The 18,120-nt window shown below is 38.4% G+C and overlaps 1 protein-coding gene across 2 annotated transcripts; it reads right to left on the reverse strand.

The window, feature by feature from the left end:
* Positions 1-475: 475 nt before the first annotated feature.
* Positions 476-14,528, reverse strand: tmem135 (transmembrane protein 135). Of its 2 annotated transcripts, XM_036143088.1 has the most exons (15): positions 14,322-14,526; positions 10,937-11,064; positions 10,149-10,241; positions 9,960-9,993; positions 9,800-9,865; positions 9,230-9,276; positions 8,262-8,303; positions 7,990-8,166; positions 7,826-7,895; positions 7,554-7,721; positions 7,374-7,437; positions 7,189-7,265; positions 5,507-5,605; positions 5,337-5,404; positions 476-3,871 (listed from the first exon to the last, which is right to left on the reverse strand). In XM_036143088.1, exons 1-15 carry the CDS (start codon positions 14,457-14,459, stop codon positions 3,721-3,723), a joined length of 1,422 nt encoding a protein of 473 aa, XP_035998981.1. In that variant the 5' UTR covers positions 14,460-14,526; the 3' UTR covers positions 476-3,720. The 2 variants fall into 2 exon arrangements, with proteins under 2 accessions (XP_035998981.1, XP_035998980.1); XM_036143087.1 differs by lacking the exon at positions 9,800-9,865 and having other exon boundaries at positions 9,888-9,993; positions 14,322-14,528.
* Between the last annotated feature and the right edge of the window lie 3,592 nt (positions 14,529-18,120).

The raw sequence follows: 18,120 nt of genomic DNA on the forward strand, positions 1-18,120 counted from the left end.
ATATATATACATACATACATACAGTTTTAATCTTTCAGAATCTTTCAGTTTTTCCCCCATATACTTGTCATATTTGTGGTTTCTGGTGTTAGTGTCAGGTGCCTCTTAAACTGAGCAGAAGTTAAGTATTTACATAATGTAACGTAAACAACCTGGCAGTTTGAATGACTTCCAGAAATGTGTGCAAGATTTCACAAAATATATAGTCTATATAAACTTTCATGGGGGGAAAAAAAGCAAAGAAGTTTCTGTCTTTGTTAAGTTTTGTGATAGCAATCACCTTTAAAATGAGCCTGTGTTTCACTCTTTTCCAAGAATGAAATAATTTGTATGAAGCAACCTCCTCCCTTTTCAAAAAGAAAATATTTTTTTATGGTTTTAGGGATATTTTTCATGCCCACCAAATTCTTACACATGGCATCCAGTTCTTTTGCAAAAACAGTTTGAAAGAAAAAAAAAATCAACATAAAAACAATTAGGTTCAGCATTGGATTTATGCAAAATGAATATACCAACAAATCCTTTCATCCCAGTTTAAAACACCAAATAAGAACTCCAGGTATATCTGGGTGTAAGCAGACATTCACATTTAACACAGGGTAACAGGGTGTACAACTGCACAGCTACAAGCATGTGAGCGGTAAAGTTCAGACATAGTCTAATGTATAAAAAACCCTCCTCTTACCATCTTTATACCCGACAAGTCTGGTAGAATAATCTCATTTGACTGCAGGGTGACTTTGTCTCATTCAGGTTTACAGTAATGTGAATGTTTACCATTCTTGAAATTGAAGTATTTCAAAATTGAACTGACTGATATATAGACAGGCATGTGCAAGTGTAAAGATTTTTTACCTGTTAAATTTTAAGAAAAAAAAAAAAAACTTTGTAAAACTAATTTTACATTACAACACGTACCCTTCCGATAAGCACAGTGACCAAGTGCAGCTTTACTATTCCTTTCTTAGTAAGAACTCATGTCAATGTGCTTTTATTGTGAAATTATTTTAATAGGGCTAAAGTTCATTTCTCTCTCTAGCATGTCAGTGTGATCCAGTTCACAGAAAGCCAGCAATGACTGGGGGAAAAAAAAAAAAAAAAAGATTTTTAATTTACACCCTGAAAGAAACAGAATTTAGAACATATTAGAGATTCATTTTTGATCATGTCTGCTTTTAATCAAAGTCAGAAAACTGGCATTGTTGTTTCTCTCTTAACCGTAATAGTGAACCCGAACTAAAGGTTACGGGAAAAGGAGCATAATCATACTCTGGCAGATTTAAAGCTGCTGAAGTGCCTTAAAACATTCTGTATTCACCAAACAGCATCAACTTCTCTCATGAATTACTGAAAAAAAATAGAGATTTCCTATTAATGTGCTTGTGTTTTAAAAAAAAAAAACAAATCATAAAACTATTACTTGATGAAGCCGTTATTTGCACTCAAATGAAAGTAATCCTATTGACTGTTCACCCTCCGATTACCCTTTCATGTCTAAAAATGGAAACTATCTTGTCCCATAAAGATAAAGCATGTACCATTTGTTTTGGTCTTTCATCCTTTTGTGGCTCAGAATAGATGACCATGAAAAAAGAGAATATTTCCAACGTCACAGAATTCCTGTACAAGAGGCAAAACTTTTGTCGAACATGTCCATCCAAATTTGACAAGCCAAACCTCAAAATAACAGGCTTTATCTTTGCGGATCAGAAGGTTATACAACCAAGTAACTTGCTTGATACCAAAGTTTACTTGGTAACAAAGTGAAAGTTGGTGCGATAAAACCTGCAACTCTAGGGCTCAAGTGACACATGCTGAAGGGCACATGAGGTGTTAGGTGCGTAAGAAAAATGTTGAAAAGTTAGAAGACGACAGGAATGTTGCAGATTCTTTAGTTGTTGAGCAAATAAGCAGGCAGTTTTTTTTAGATGGTGAAGCTCTCAGGCAGACAATTAGTTTCAATACACCAAAATAGTTTCAGTTTTTCACTTGCTGTCAATATACTGGTCACGTAAATTTCAATTCCTTGATTAATAAAATGAAATCAGCACTCGAAAAGACTTCTCTGCCAATCTGGAAACAAAATGAAAACAATTGGCCTTCATTTCATATATTTAGCTCGGATGGTAACATTTGAGCTATCAAACCAGCTGTAGTGAAACTTCAAATTTTTGAATGGAGAGAAAAAAATGCCCACAGTGAAAGGTTTTCACATTTAAAAAGCATAAACCAGGTTTGTTTTTACTTAATTTTGGAAAAAAGAAAAGATTTCACTTTTTTTTGTTAGATTGAAATCCAGCAAGCTAACTTATATTCAATGATATCGCTGAGTATTTTTGTGAAGGAAATTTCCCTAATTGTACATGCCATTTAGTTTAAAACAATACACTGTCTGACTGTCACTGTGACTAATTATTAATCTAAAATAAACACCTACCAAGAGCTTTTAAAAGTGGCTTATCATGAGTCATCATTAATTATTACCTCCGTCTGTTGACATCTAAACATTGTTCCTAAAATCTTTTGTCTGTGGAATGATTTAATGAATGGGTGGAGCTTTTTGTAAACAATTTAAATTAAAACCCTGAACTCATAATGTAGAGCGGGTTATGCATAGTGACAAGAAAAAAACCGTCAGACTTTCAGTTCGACATATGCACGCACATACCAGTAACTAACAAAGCAATAACTCCGTCCATTTTTTATTAAGTCTATGCTTTCCATCCCTTACCTGAACAAAAGCAATCACACAATGCAATCAGTCATCGATTACAGAAACGTGACCCAGAAACTGCAAGACATTATGACTGGACAACAAAAAGAATGTAAGCATTTTTTTTTTTTTGTCAATAAAATTATCAATAAAAACTGCCGACCTCAGAAATCTTCCCCAATAAGGGACTGAACACTGGAAGCAATAGTGGAACCGAGATGATCTGCATCCCTCCAGCCTGAGATTTCTAAAGAAATTGGACTTCTGTTCAAACAAAACTGTAAAAATACAAATGTCTTTGCTTAATTTTAACCTTTAGCTCAATGAAAATAAAATAAATGTTAGCAGAAGAAGTCTCTGGTGTTTTGAAGTCATTGTTGTTACTCTTGTTCTAAATGTGATGCAGGGATTAGTTGGGTTGCGTTAGCCGACGTCTTACTGCATTTATTTCATTAGCTATCAAAGTATTTTCACAACTACATCTTTTGAAAGTGGCTGCTTTTTAATCAACGCTCTTATCACCAGGAAACAAGCGGCTGTGTGAAAACATACAAAGTTCTAAGAACTGAACTGAAGAACAGACTCAATTGATTGTCAGTAGGTTTGACGTGTGTGTAGTTTCTGCCAGGACTGCTGCTCAGAAAAGGGCTTCCTTTTGAGATTTTTAGACTACAATTTTACTTTTTACTAAATTATATATTATAGGTAATTATGCATCGTTCTATTTATTTTACTCAGCTACCTGTGAGTGTTCAGTCACTGTCAGTATGATTACTGGTGCTGCTTCAAAATGAACACTCACAACGTCCAGCTTTGCCGCGATCTTCGGCTTTTGCATCATCCAAAATTGTATCCCAGCTTTTACTACGACCTCACCATTTCTCCTGGTGAGGCGGTCAGAGGTATGTCACTTTTACGAAAGCCGTAAGAAGCTCTCAAGGAACAGTCAGTTTTGTCCACGTTCTCTGCAAGAGGGGAAGGGCGTCTTGCTAGAGTGTTGTCTCAAGTCACCCGAGCTTGGCGTCCCCTCCAGGTGGAAGCACAGTCCGGCTGAGCGCTGTGGTGCAGAGAGGGTCCAGTCTGGGCACAAAGCCTTTAAAATTCCTGGACGCCTCTGTCCCGAACACGTCGAGCAGCTCCCGGTTCATCAGAGCAAATCTAGAAACGGGGAGACAGAATAAACCCTTGTAAGAATACAACAGCGTCCACTGACCTGATAGTGATACGTTCTCTCTCCCACTGTACAATTTATTGTGCCTCACTCTTATTAGTTTAGCGTCATTTGAGTTTGGTGTAGGAAATTCCTCAATATCATTAATATCTTATTCTACCATTTCATGGTACCTTTAGTTAGAAGGCACTTTATAATAACTAGTGTTGCGCCGATGCCATTTTTTGGCCCCAATACCCGATACCTGGCTGTGCAGTATTGGCCGATAACGATACCATCTGTTTGAAAGTGATGTGTGTGTGTATATATGAAAAACTGCATACTACTTGGGGTACTAGAACTTTTTATTGCCTAACTGGAATGGGTGACAATAGTTGAATAAACGTTTGGCTCTCAAAGGCCAAAATAGTGCAACATTCGAGAAATTATAACATGTATAATAGTAGTAAGACAGTAAAATGAATTTCAATGAAATTGAATAATCTCTTTTAAACCCTGGGTTTTGGCTCTGAAAGGCCAAAATAGTGCAACTTTCATCAACTTATATAACATGTATAATACTAGTCGGGAGAGAGAAGGCTGCGTTCAAGTGACATACAAACATCAAAATGGTATCGGTGCCTATTTGTTGGTACTCGCCGATACCAATACCACCATTTTAGTGCTGGATAGGGGCCCTGTCCCATACAGGTATCGGTATCGGTGCAACACTAATAATAACAAAGGTCAAGAAAGTGCTGTAATTGGAAATAACAGTAAAATTTAAATAGCCCAGTAAAACACAGACCAGCTAAAATAGACAAGATATTGTGTATTTTAGAATTAAAAACAGAGTCAACCTCTCAGAATGTGCAAAAGGCTTCCACAACAAGGTGTGTTTCGAGCAGAGGCTTAAACTCTGAAAGAGAGGAGGCCTGCCTGACATGCAAGGGCAGAGCAATACCCAACTTTGGAGCACGAGCTCCTCCTGGTTTCCACTTGGATGTAGGGACAATCTGCTGGTTGGCAGACCTAAGGGAGCGGGCAGGTGTACGGGAGTGCAGCGACTTTAAAACGGGTCCTAAAACGTACCAATGAAGTGAATTCAGAATGTGCTCAGGCCCTCAGCATTCTGAGTAGTCTTACATATTTTGCCTTGTCAAAAATGTAATCCCAAATGTCTTGTCCTTTTGGGCCTATTTTAGAAGAATACAAAACTTGTCGTCGTAGCAGGAAGGCTGACGAACAGAAGGAACATTGACACAATGGGACAGGGAATGGAGTCTCAAAATGCAAATATTTTTCTTTTTTCATTTTCATTTATTATCCAGAACTAAAAAAAAAATTGGTCAAATCAATCTGGATATTCTCAGAGTTTTTGTGGGTGGCAATCCCTCGACTCTTCGTGTCAGTTTAGTTGTGAAATAAGCACAGGAAGACCTTCTGGTTTTTATAGCATATGACCGACCGTACCTGCCCTTTGTCAAACGCAGCAGGAACTTCCAGTATGAAGGTCTGAGGTTCTGGACTTCCATTACTGCCTGTGGAAATGTCACGAGTCAGACATATCCTTACTCAGCAGGAAGAAAAAAAATGCACAACAAGCATATTCAGGTCAGCAGCTAAGTGTCTGTCTTACTTACAGCATGAAAACAGATAGCAGTGGAGACGGCATAGATAACTGTATCTGCATGTGGAAAGTAAGGGAACCGGCCTGCTTCAATGCCTTTGAAATACATGGTCTGAAAAAAAGAGATATTATGTACTGTCAACCATAAAAACACGTCTAATTCTGATTAATTTGAGATTAGTAGATACTGTAGATCAACTCCAAATACAAACAGTTTACCACAACATTCACATAAGTGACGGCTAAGTCAATGTCCTAAAAATTTGTAACCTGTGCTGGTACCAATGTGATTTTGTGACTGGTTTAACCAGTTTGCTTTTACAGAACTCAGTCAATAAATATCTATTGTAACACAGTAGGATATTTGAACCTTCAAAATAAAAATGGAAACCACATGTGGAAGCTTTTTTTTTTCTTAATGAAGCTAACATGTTTTTTTTTTTTTTAAATGCATCTGTGTGGCAGCTCTCAACTGGTTTAGACAGAGACTAATTTATCTTTACTAAAATCCAGTCCAGAAAAACGAGTTAAGAATATTCAGCTGCCCAGGACCTGCAATAAAATCACCTTTATCAACAAAAATGTGGACATGATCTTTACCATTACTAGTTGGCATGGCAGGTAAGGATATGTAAAAACCTTAAAATACAGTTTAAAAATGTAACATGTCTACATATTCAGGAACAGAAAACAGAAATACTTGTGTTTCGTTTGCTAATTCTGGGTATCACACTAACTGACAAAACTTTCTGAACAGGACAGCATTTAGACTTCTACTGTAACATTTCACAAGCTTGGATCATGAAAGAAGGCTGCCTTTGTGTTTGGTGAACCATTTCTGAGTTGGTTTTGACATCTTTCAGGATCATTATTCTACATTTTCAGCTTTATGACAGAGGCCACCAGATATTTATTAAAGCCTCCTGGTATTTCAAAACACATTTCATGCCACTGACTAATAATGTCTTTAATAGAGCCTGTGTCTTTTTGTACTACATGTCCTCCACTCCGCTTTACAAGGCGGGTATAAGCTGCTGACCCAAGGGATTCGCCGTCGGAAGCAAACGCCACACTTTTACATTTGTGATGGTAGGAAGAACAATGATGCTTCCTGTCCTGCCTTCTAACATACTGATTGCCATGATTACCAGATTTCCAGTCTTGGTTACAGCTCTACAACTGTGAGTTTCGGAGATCTTCCAAACATCCATTACCATCCTGCTCGCTATAATTAGATAATTATATCAGATAATTATGTGTCCTAGTCTAGCCTAGTGGTCAGCGGGTAAGAGAAACACGCCTCTGTGTCACATCAGATTTATTCCCCAGATGTAGCTGAATGCTGAAGATTGCTTAAGTTATTTTAAGTTATGAAACACCACAATAAATTAAATTACTACAGTATTATTTAAAAAAAATTAATGGAACCATTAATTGTACAATCAAAAGCAATTGCATAAAGAAATCCAGTGCATCTCGATGTAGGCAGAACTTTCTCAGATTTTCAGAGTTAACAGTTTCTTTTCAACCTAGTTTTCTGTTTGCCTGCGATCCTTTGCAGCAGAATCTTTCTGTGTCCTTGACATTTTACTGCCTCCCCCAGCAACGTAATGTTCTCTCCGCTATCTATCATCAAAAACATTTGTTTTTTCTGACACAAAGTGTGATTCTGCTTTAAGACTTGGTATCATTTACCTCCACCAGCTTAGAGAAGAGGTACATGGTTATACTTGTGCTTTTGTAGAAGAACATCGAGACACCAGCCAGGAAGCCTTAAGAGATGGAGGAGAAAGGAGAAAAGGACACATGTGACATGTTTTCCAATCAGCAGAGGCCGAGCAAAACCCCACAGAAGATTGCTCTGCGGGTTATTTTCTTACCAGCTATCAGTGCGTGGAGTTCATCATCAATGTTACGCACCCAGCGTAACAAGCAGCTTGTTCCCTAAAAAAGAAGCAGCACAACACGTAGTTGAGGACGTTTTAGGATATTCTGAATAGCGCATGAGAAAGGAAACTGAACATTAGAAAAGCACAGAAACAAGAAATAAAAGCACACACCTTATAAATACTGACAAAAGAGCCTAGAAAGGCCCCAAGCTGGAAGTTCTCTTTGTTGTAGAAGACAGAAGGGAGCCGAGACGGTTTGGAGAACATCTGCCTGAACGCTGAGGGCACCTTGAGACAGCACTGGATGAGATAGCCGATGCTGAACATCCTGACAAAACCCTGAGGGGAGAATAGTGGCACATCATGATTGCTGGGTTCCACGTTGTATATATTAAGGAGCACTTTACATCTGTTATTTAGGGAAATTAAATAAGGAGGCTTACTTTAACACAGTAGGAAATGCAGTTATCCTGGTAATGCTTACAACATCGGTGTCTTGGACCATGTCTGCATCTGGATTAATAAATACAAAGCAGTTAGTGCTTGGAGCCACTTCCCATGATGCATTTTTTTTTTTGGTCTACATGGAGATGTTTTTGTTTCTCACATTGACTCCAGCAGCTTCCTGGTGTAGGCTAGCAGACCTGTCCTCCTGAGGTCGGGCCTTTCTGCCAATGCCTGCGAGGCTTCGGTCTCTAGGGCGGCAGTTCTCTGGCGAGGCCTTGTGCTAACAGGGTCTGCCGTGTTAGAATGAGTTGGGATCTCTTCTTTCCCAATGATGAATCTGTGACGGGATCCAAACTCAGACTTACAAGACTCACAGAAACGCCGCTGGCATTCTAAACACGGAGCACTCGCAAACAAGCAGGGAGGACTTACTTTAATGCAGAAAACGCAAAGCCTTTGAGGCCGTCGTTACTCCTGCAACATAAAACCAAGTTTATCTCAAACTTTCCGCTCTCGTCCTTTTTCCACAGTTGTCTTGTGAAAATATTCACATCTCAGGCTATTTCAAAACGTCATTACATTACTAAAGAAAACCATTTTATTGGGATTTTATGTGACAGAAAGTAGCGTTAAGTCAAGGCAAAATGATGCATGGTTTTTCAAAGTTGGTTACAGATGGTCAGCTGTAATGTTCCTACGGACAAAAAGCATCCCCAAAGCATGATGCTGCCACCCCCATGTTTCACACTGGAGATGTTCTGTTTAGTTAGTTTTCTACCACACGTCGCATTTCGCACGAATAGTTTAACTTTAGTCTCGTCTGATCCACGCACCATTTCCCTCTAAATGGCCTGAGCAATGACTGACTGCGATCCGTCTACAGATTCTCACACCTGAGTTGAAGATCTCCGAAGCTCCTCCAGAGTTACCACGGATGGTTCTGACGGACTCAGGGGAGCTTTGTGAGTTGTTTAAAGCTTCTTATTCTCTTTAACAACCTAACCCTGCTTTAGGCTTTTCCACCATTCTATCCTAGCCTGTCTGCCGTGTTGCTTGCTACCATTTGTTCCCTAAGGTTGAACCTTTGAGGCCTTCAGAATTTAGACAAAGGATAAATCACACAGAGGGGGAATCTGCTAACAACTTAATGGACATCAACAGACAACTGATTCTGTTTCATGAAATCTGGGGAAAGGAGGCAAAACTTTAAAGCGTTTTATCTCTAAAAGCCTTTAAAAACCATGTATCCTTTGTCCTTCCACACACCACATAAAATTCAAATACAACACACTCAAGTTTATGGTTGTAATGCCATCAAATCTGGAAAAAGGTGTATTAATACTGTTTAGTGACAGTTTTAAGGTTATTCCCAATGTGTGGAATGCAATGAATGCTCTTACTTGAAGAGAAACATGAAGATTGATGAAGTTATGCAGAACAAGAGCACCTAATAAGGGAGCATCAAAAGATAAACAAACATGTCATCAGCATAATGCCAGCTGTTCAGGTTTACAATTAAAGTAATAAAATGGTACTGGCTGATTGGAAGTAATATCTTCACACAGAACTAAAGCTGCACAATGTGCCATGGCTATATTGTCATTGCAATATCATCGGATGTGATATTCATACAGCAAATGAGTTTTTGGAGTGCAGTAATTGTTGGCTGACGTAACCTAATTGTTGTAATTTAGCATTTTATGAGCTAATGTAATATTTAGGGAGGAAAGAAGAAAATGGGCAAATATTGCAACAGACATCACCATTGCAAGATGCTTTCAATATCGTAGTCAAACTCTAGTCACACCCTAGTAAAACCGAAAGATGTTTTCATATCGGAATTTCAAAACAAGAGTCATGCAGGACGTTTTGCTGTTTGTGTTATATTAGCTGCAACAGATTCAATCGTAAAAAAAAAAAAAGTACGACTACTCAGGAGACCGGCTTTCCTTGACCTCTTTTGATCTTACCTCTCCGTGTCTAATGGGTTTGACGAGTCCTCGCGTCACTGCCATGCGGAACAAAGTCTCACTAGCCTGTCAAAACAAATTAGCTCACCATAACCATGCTCTGGAAAGGACGCAGGTGCACTGCTTCCCTTGAGCCAGATGATTGGTAATTGAACCTTACCAGATTCGCCATGTATATCGTCAGCAGACCTCTCCTGGTGGGGGTGAAGAAAAGAAAGCGATATCATAAATTAAAAAATTAAAAACATGTATGACAGCATTAAAAATAAAATCAAGTAAGGCTTTGTTTTTTTCCCCTCTCAAATGCCAAATATGCAACTAAAGCGGAGCAACAAGACAAAAATCTGACCTGCTCTTACGCTCCAGGAGGATGGCAATGTAGGAGGCCGGCAGAGCTGCACCGAAGCCGGAAGACCACGGGTAAAACGCTCCAAGCAACTTCCTAAAGTGAGACCAATACTTTCACTCGTAGGAACGTCAACAGATTTTCAAGGCTTCAGTGGATGACGAGGTTTCCAAAGAAAATCCACCTAGATTGAACCTAAATGTACTTTTCACAAAGCATTTGAATGTAATTATAAAGGAAATACGTTCAGATCACCTTTACTAGCACGCCATATTAATTTAAGGGTGTAATTCAACGTTAGATTAATAGATCAGTGATCAGAAGAGTTATGTCTTGTTTTAGCCAGGTTAGCTCAGGAGATCAGCTCAACAGTAAACCGCCTTTAACTGAGGACATCACAGGTTACTTATATGTGTAGTACAGTCCTAAAGAGGCTCTCTCACACACTAACATTGGAATGCTGCTTTTCTCTGACTTTTGAAAGGATTTAAGTGACTTTAATGCTTCATTTATTAAAAAAAGGCAGAAAATAGTAACTATAATTAAAACTGTAGGTGTGCTAGATATTTTTTTTTTTAGAAAAACAACATACTGAGATTTTACCTTCAGATTAAAACTGTAAAACTGTCAACATGTAATTTATAATTGATCAAATCAAGCAGCAAGCACAGACACATCTGCCACACCAACGGAGCGTCGATTGAAAAGAAAAAAATCCATAAATATGAGGCTGGTTTAACAAACTAATTCACCTCTTGGCAGTGTCTTTGCCACCTGTTGGCACTACTGACCTGAGGATGCAGAAGAAAACAATGAAGAGACTTCCATTGGTAGTTAGGAAAGAGGTAGACCACAGGATCTCAGGCAGGAGCCTCCTTAGATAATAATCCTTCTTCTTTCTCCGTAGAACTGCTGCTATCTGCAACACACAGTCAGATATTATTGACTAGGTTTCAGGTGCCTGATCACTGAATCCTGAAAGCAGTGAGAAGTCATGCTTTAGTGATGAGGGTTATATGGAACGGCAAAAAAACATTTGACTTTGCATTCATGCTCCGCAGGTTTATTGGGTCAGCATTACTCTGAAATATGGGGAGCCAAGGAGTAAAAAGAATATGCGATGCGACTCCTGAAGTGGTCCTTACCTTACTGTCTATTAGCATTTGTTATTTATATCCATGTAATCTAATGCTGCTTATTTCCCCTGTGAGGATGCGGCACAACTCTGCATTTAGCAGCAAAGACTTCAATGCAAAATGTGCCTACAACTCTTCCTCAAATGTTGTTGCTGCCTATATATATATATATATATATATATATATATATATATATATATATATATATATATATATATATATATATATATATATATATATATATATATATATATATATATATATATATAACATAACAGGAAAAAAGTTCAATAAAAAGTTCAATAGAAGAGTTTTCCTTCCTTTTTGCATTCTAGCTTATAATGTAGGTTAATACTACAGTCATTACATCCTCCCAACCAATCACAAACAAAGACCTAGGAACCAAGCGCCGCCCCCTTCAAAGAGTTCAGAGAGCTCATGTTCTTTTTTTTACAAACTTGCGGTTTTGGTAAAAAGTTGGTTGAATAAAGGGTTTAGTTTGAAATGTTTGTGTGTTCTGTATCTAAAGATAGGTCGCTAAGCCACAGCATAAAATGGCCAGGGCTGCACTTAAAATACGTTTTGAATTTGTTGATAATTATCGATATTGATCAATATGAGTTCCATTTAATCAATATGCTTTTTTTCTATATCGTCCAGCCCAAGCTAGAACTGGGGCTGAATACCAATGAAAAGTACCATGAGAGGAACGGAGCAGCAGCTTGATTTCACAGGGGAGCAACGTTTCCTGAACCTATGTAAGCATGACCGAAATTAAATTTAAAAAACAAAAACAGTTTTGTTGAGGCTACATTTATAAATACGGTAACCAGAGCTCTAAAAAAAAAAGGGGGTAAACCAGAGTAAAAAGCATTCCAGTTAATACAGTCCGAAAATAAATAAAAAACAAGTTTCCAACATGTCACTGGCCAGGAGAGCTGTTGTTTTGTTCACAGTACCTCTTTTATAAACGTCTTTTAAAGCTGTACTTTCCACCTGCAAACACCACTTTTTAATTTGTTACAACTGTAGCATAAACATGTTTTCGTCACAGCTCACTGTTGTTGTTGCGAGGAGCTGCCATGTTGGATCCTACAATCTCCCTCCTAAAATTTCTCCGACTTTCCGAGGACATAGTCCGACAATAGCGGCCGTCACAGTTGATCTTTCCGATCGGAAGCCGGGATTTCCGAGTTCCGACTGCAAATGGAACGCAACACGGGACTCTAGAGCCTTCTCAACCAAAGCGAAGAAAGGCGTAGTGAATCATGGAGCCGCAGCATTTACTGAAAGTCACTGTCCCGGGGTACGTAGGACTTATCGATGCTTTTAAGTGCTTCTGCCTTTCGGTGCAGCTATTTTTGCTGCAACAGCTCGCCTGAAAAAAGGGGTTTGAGGCCCAGATGTGCAGAACGCTTCATGAAGCTTCAATGGCACAGCAGCAACACCCAAAGGAAGCGCCCGACTCGAGTGACCAGAGCTTTTTACTGTTTGTAGCAGCAAGTATCTCACTGCTGCCCATCCAGTTTTGTTGTTGCTCACGGCCGCTCCGTTGGCTAAAAGAAGACTGTCACGTTTTTAATCTTGCTGCCAATAAAGACCCGTTCTGGCTTTCTGGAAATATTCTCACCACAAAACCACAGCAGTAACAGGAAAAAACGTTCAAGGTGTGCCACAAATCACTCAAGCTAGAATAATGAACATCCTGAAGATTTTTCTGTTGTCATATACATAATATTTTAAAATATATTTTAATATTTGCTTTTAGTTTCTATTTCCCCCCCTGTTTTATTTTGTTTCTACATTTTATTCCAACTTGCTTTTATTCTGTTTTATCATCATGTAAAGCACTTTGCATTGTCTTTGTACCGAAATGTGCTATACAAATAAATTTCCCCTGCCTTACCATAAAGAGCAGAGTGGCAACAAAAACAAAAATAACTTTCTGCAGCATAAGCACCCTAGTTTTTAAAACATTTACTAAATTTAGTGGGTGTCTTATTCCATTTTTTTTTTAATAAACATTTGTATTTAAGGCCAGAACAAATACAGAAATCCTACCAGATTATTAGAACTTTAAGAGTCTAAAATGTTGCATTACTTTAGCAGCAGTATAAAGAATTGTTGATTCTTTTGTTTTAACAGCTAATCATGTTTCTGTGTTAGTGAAAAATAAAAAGTTCTCCTGCTGCCAGTGAAGGCCCGCTGTTCTTGTAGTTAGTTTACAGACGTGCCATTCACCTGGCTGTACTTTGTTCCTAAGAGGCGAACATGGCAGTTTTGATTTTATGGCCGCTTAAATGAAAGTGACCTTGCCTGTGCGGTTAAAATATCCACACGCAAAAAAAAACAAAAAAACATTTATAACAATTTAGCTAGAAAATGCATCAATCTGCATTTTTCTGAGCATCCAGGCCGAGAGACGCATAGCTCTACAAGCATACTTTAATTAAAGGACATGATTCTCTGAATGTTGTATGTTCAAACTAGGTGTGTGTGTGTGTGTGTGTGTGTGTGTGTGTGTGACAGAGCTGACATTGTAGCTGCAGCCACTGAAATATAATTATGCCTCCATAACACTATTTTTACCAGGCAGCGCACAATCACAGCTGAGTCATGCCATGGCTGTGAACAGAACCAGATAATGCTGATTTAACAGAAAGTTTTACCACTCAGTGTCTCTGAGCCCTTGTTTTTGTTTTTTTGTTTTGTTTTTTTTTTTCCCCTCTCGGCATCAGTAAAAATAAAAAAACAAACTGAAGTCTTTGCAGGATAGCGCAGAGCTTCCCCCTGAGCTAGCACTAAACTCCTGAAGAGGACAACTTGCAGTGACCTTCGCTGCGGAACCACTCCGCTCCGACGGGCTCCACCACCAAGCTCGCTTTTATCCCGTCTGTCCTGCAGAACTCGGAGCTTGGACCGCAGAAGTGCGGCGTTAGCTAATCTTCCGTGCTTTGCTCAGAACAACTATGCTCACTCGGTTAGCTCGGCAACTTTACTTAGCTCCAGAGTCTGCGGACAGAGACCCAAAGCGTCTTACCAGGTAAAGAGGGGCGTATATTTTGAAGGAGACCTCCAGAGCCCCCTTGGTTATGTCTGCGGCAGCTTGTACACACGATGGGTGCCAGGTATGACCGATCTCGTAGCAGCTGTGCGGTATCTTACTTAGAGCAGCCATGTCTGTGAGGCAGAGAAGCGAACACACACACACACTGCAGAGCGGGCGGCGCCGGCGACGGCGGCAACGCGCTTTGGGGTGCGCGCGCTCACGAGAGCGCTGGGCCGGCATGTGTGCTGCGTTCACTCTACCTCGGAAATCAGATTACAGCGTTGGGGACGGAGTTTTTTATTATTATTATTATTATTATTATTATTATTATTATTATTATTATTATTATTATTATTATTATTATTATTATTATTATTATTATATGTCAAACAAATAGTGTACAAAGACTCGTTGAGGTACAATCATTACAACATGGGTAGAAAAAAAAAAAAAAAGAAAAAAAATTGGGCTAAAAAATAAGAACCGATACATAAACAATAAGGCCAATGAATGATTATAGAGCAAGATTTAAAACAAAAGAAAAGTAGAAATACTGGCAGTTACTTTTTTGGCAGAAACAGATTTCAAGTTGGGGACGGAGGTCGTCACCAAGCGAAGGAGTCAGCAGCCTTTAGAATCTACAAAGCAGATGTGCTCACATCTGATTTAAAATGGTCAGAAGGCTAATTACAACCTGCATAAAAATGTTGGTTTCTGGAATACAATTGGGGGAACCGAATACATTATAATTTTCTATTTTAGAGCGATATAAAAAAATCTAAAGTTTAGGAAAGAAGAGTATTCACCTTGAGTATTATCTTGAGTAAAACGTGGCCAGTTGAGCCCTTTCAATATTTAAAGAAAATATTAAAATCCAGCTAAAGAAAAGGAAAACAACGCTTCAAGCTAAATGACAAACATAAGACATGAGAGATAAATATTTCTGCTCTGGTTTTTGAAAATTCTATAGTACAAAAAAAGGAGACCAACTGCTAAAACTAGCCTTACCTATTGCCTTTTTTTAAAAGAAAATGTTGGGTCTGTTAGCCTCTGGAAGGTCCGAAGACTCACATGCAGGATGCAGAGTGCTAGCACAGTGGACTCACTCCACTAAGCTGAGACAGTGACAGGCCAGAATGCTAATTGAAGGAAAGCAGTGTTTTATTGCAGAACTTTAAATTTTGAATACATACAATAGTTTAAAATTTTTGAAGATTATATAGGTAACACCCTACTTGCAGTAGATAACCCTCTCTGTGTTTTTATGCTCAGTTATGAATCTTCATTAGGCAAATACAGTGGTTATTAACACAGAAGGTGATAAAGATTAACGCATGAAATTAGATAAAGGGGATGGTGCGCCATCAATGATCTTTCTATATGAAGAACATACATAGAACAGAATAAGTAAAGTGTCTATAAAAAATAGCTGTCTGGAGAAAAGGTAAAGCTGTGTAAAAATATTAGAATGCGTCTTACAGATTTTAAAATTGCCTTACTTTAATATCCAAGTAATATCCCCCCCAAAAAAAGGAAAAAGAGTAATATTGGAATGCTGATGTTTATTTCAAACCTGTAATAGTTCACATTAAGGTTAACAGTTTTCAAAAGCAATTTTAAACTTTTGAAAAGGTCTACGGTTAAAATGTGTTGGGGTGCCCAAGTAAATTTTTGAACATTGAGGTATTTCTTAAGCAAATGAGGAAATGGTCATAGGTCAAAGAGTGAAACGATATGAGCTCCACACAATCTATAACAGAGTTAGTAAAAGTCTACAGATTAGATAGTATAGTATTGTGGTTCTAACAGGTGATGTTAGAACCACAAGACATGAGTGTACATGTCTGACTGCAGCATGCAGCAGCTTCAACATTTCACACAAAAATTGCTTGCTACAGTACATAAGCTATCAAATCTGACAAATGTATAATTATGAACCGAAATAAGAGGATTTTTCCCCCCCAAGAATATACACTGATGAAGCACCTGACATTCAAAAAAATTTTTTAGCAATTCCTAAAGTAAAAGAGTATACACATTTTTATTAGAGTAAGTTACATTTAGTACAAAATGAGACAAGTAAAATAAGCAATAAGTATATGTTTGTGAAATTACCCTGTTTAGACAAGGCGTATTTGTTGTCTACTGCAAAAGTGGGTGTCCTGATCCAGTTTTGTTTGTTACAGTTTCTATTCTTTAAGACAATCAAGTTTTTACTCAGACCACGGCCAAGTTTAAGCAAGAAGCTATCTCTTGTAGCTGGTCCTAAACTGTGAAGAGACAGACACCTAGTTACAAACATTATTTTCAATGTTGCTTGCATTCCCCATTTTGAAATGTGACTACAAAAAATGAGCAAATGTGCCACGTCACATTAATACCCCAGGGAAACAGAAAGTCAAGGAATACTGCTAAAACATTCCTCAACACTGTTGAGCTTTAAAAGGTAAGGTGTACACTAAATAATGTTTTAGGTGCATACATTTTATTGGGATTGTTGGTGCTGCGACTTTTGTGTAAACCAGTAAACTAAGTTAATAAACGTGTAGGAGATTATACTTGTAGTTTTTAAAATCGCAATAGAATATTTACACAGATTTTTGTACACATCACAAATATAGCCGCTGGTCTTAATGTTTAAAACACAACTCTCATTCACCACTGATCATTGTTCCTATGCTTCACAGTAATTCCTTATTAAATAACTGTAAATGCTGACACACCTCTGTATTTTATGAATGCAAGTTGGGAGAACTGATTTTACATCAAACACTCATATCTGTTTCTTGCTTGTTGGCTTTATCTAATTTTGAAACTCGTGTATTATTATGTGTGGCATGTAGTGCGATATAAACATTTGCCGGTACGGTCTTGTCTGATCAAGTGAAACAGTGAGCTCCTTCAGTCTATTTTTGGCTGCTTGGGCAGGTTGCAGCAACTCTACACCACAGAGAACAATAACTCAACCAGTGCGGCTTACTGCCAACATGACTATGCACACAGTGCAGACTGTAGAGATAAGTCTCCAAAAATTTTGAGTGTCACTTTCAGTGGAACAAAGAAGACTACAAAAATTACTGGGAAAATTTTGTCCAAGGAGAACAATCAGTTCTTTGGTGACAATGGGCTCACTTGGCCAGTAGGTCTGGTTGACCTGAAACACATTGACATTGGTTGTCTCTGTGACTGAGTTTGTATGCCCCAGTCTTCCAATAACGTAAAATGCATTAGGCATGTGAGGAAAATGGGTGCGTGGATGGTATGTTTGCACTTAAAGTTTATAATTTAATTAAGATTAACCTTTAATATTTGCTCAGTTCTGAAGGTTCCAAAGGTGCCCTAGGAAATTAGCTCTGTCCAGAACCTCTCTCTAAAAAGGTCTGAGACCCAGAAAAAAAGAACACAATGATTTCCTGCTTTAATGAATCAGGAACCCATTTTTACATAAACATTTTCAAAAATGTAAAGAAGATAAAATATTCTTAGCAATCTCTCTCTTTTTTCAGCTTCAAGCAGAAAGGTGCTATGGGTGCTATAGTTATGCAAACTATATTTGCTTTACTAAGGGAGGCTTTTTACCTACAAATCCTTCCACCCCCACAGCCAATGCAAAGCAGCCCCAACTATGACAGATGTGTGCACACACTTACCCTACCCTGCTCCACTACCCTGCAGACCCCTCAAAGACTCCAGAGCACTTTGCCAGGCACCTGCACCAACCCACCACTGTGCCGGCATGCACAAGGCAACCCAAAAACCCCATGCCTCTCCAGGTGTAAACAGCACACCC

This window comes from Fundulus heteroclitus, chromosome 11 (assembly GCF_011125445.2).
Source record: "Fundulus heteroclitus isolate FHET01 chromosome 11, MU-UCD_Fhet_4.1, whole genome shotgun sequence".
Taxonomy (NCBI): Eukaryota; Metazoa; Chordata; class Actinopteri; order Cyprinodontiformes; family Fundulidae; genus Fundulus; species Fundulus heteroclitus.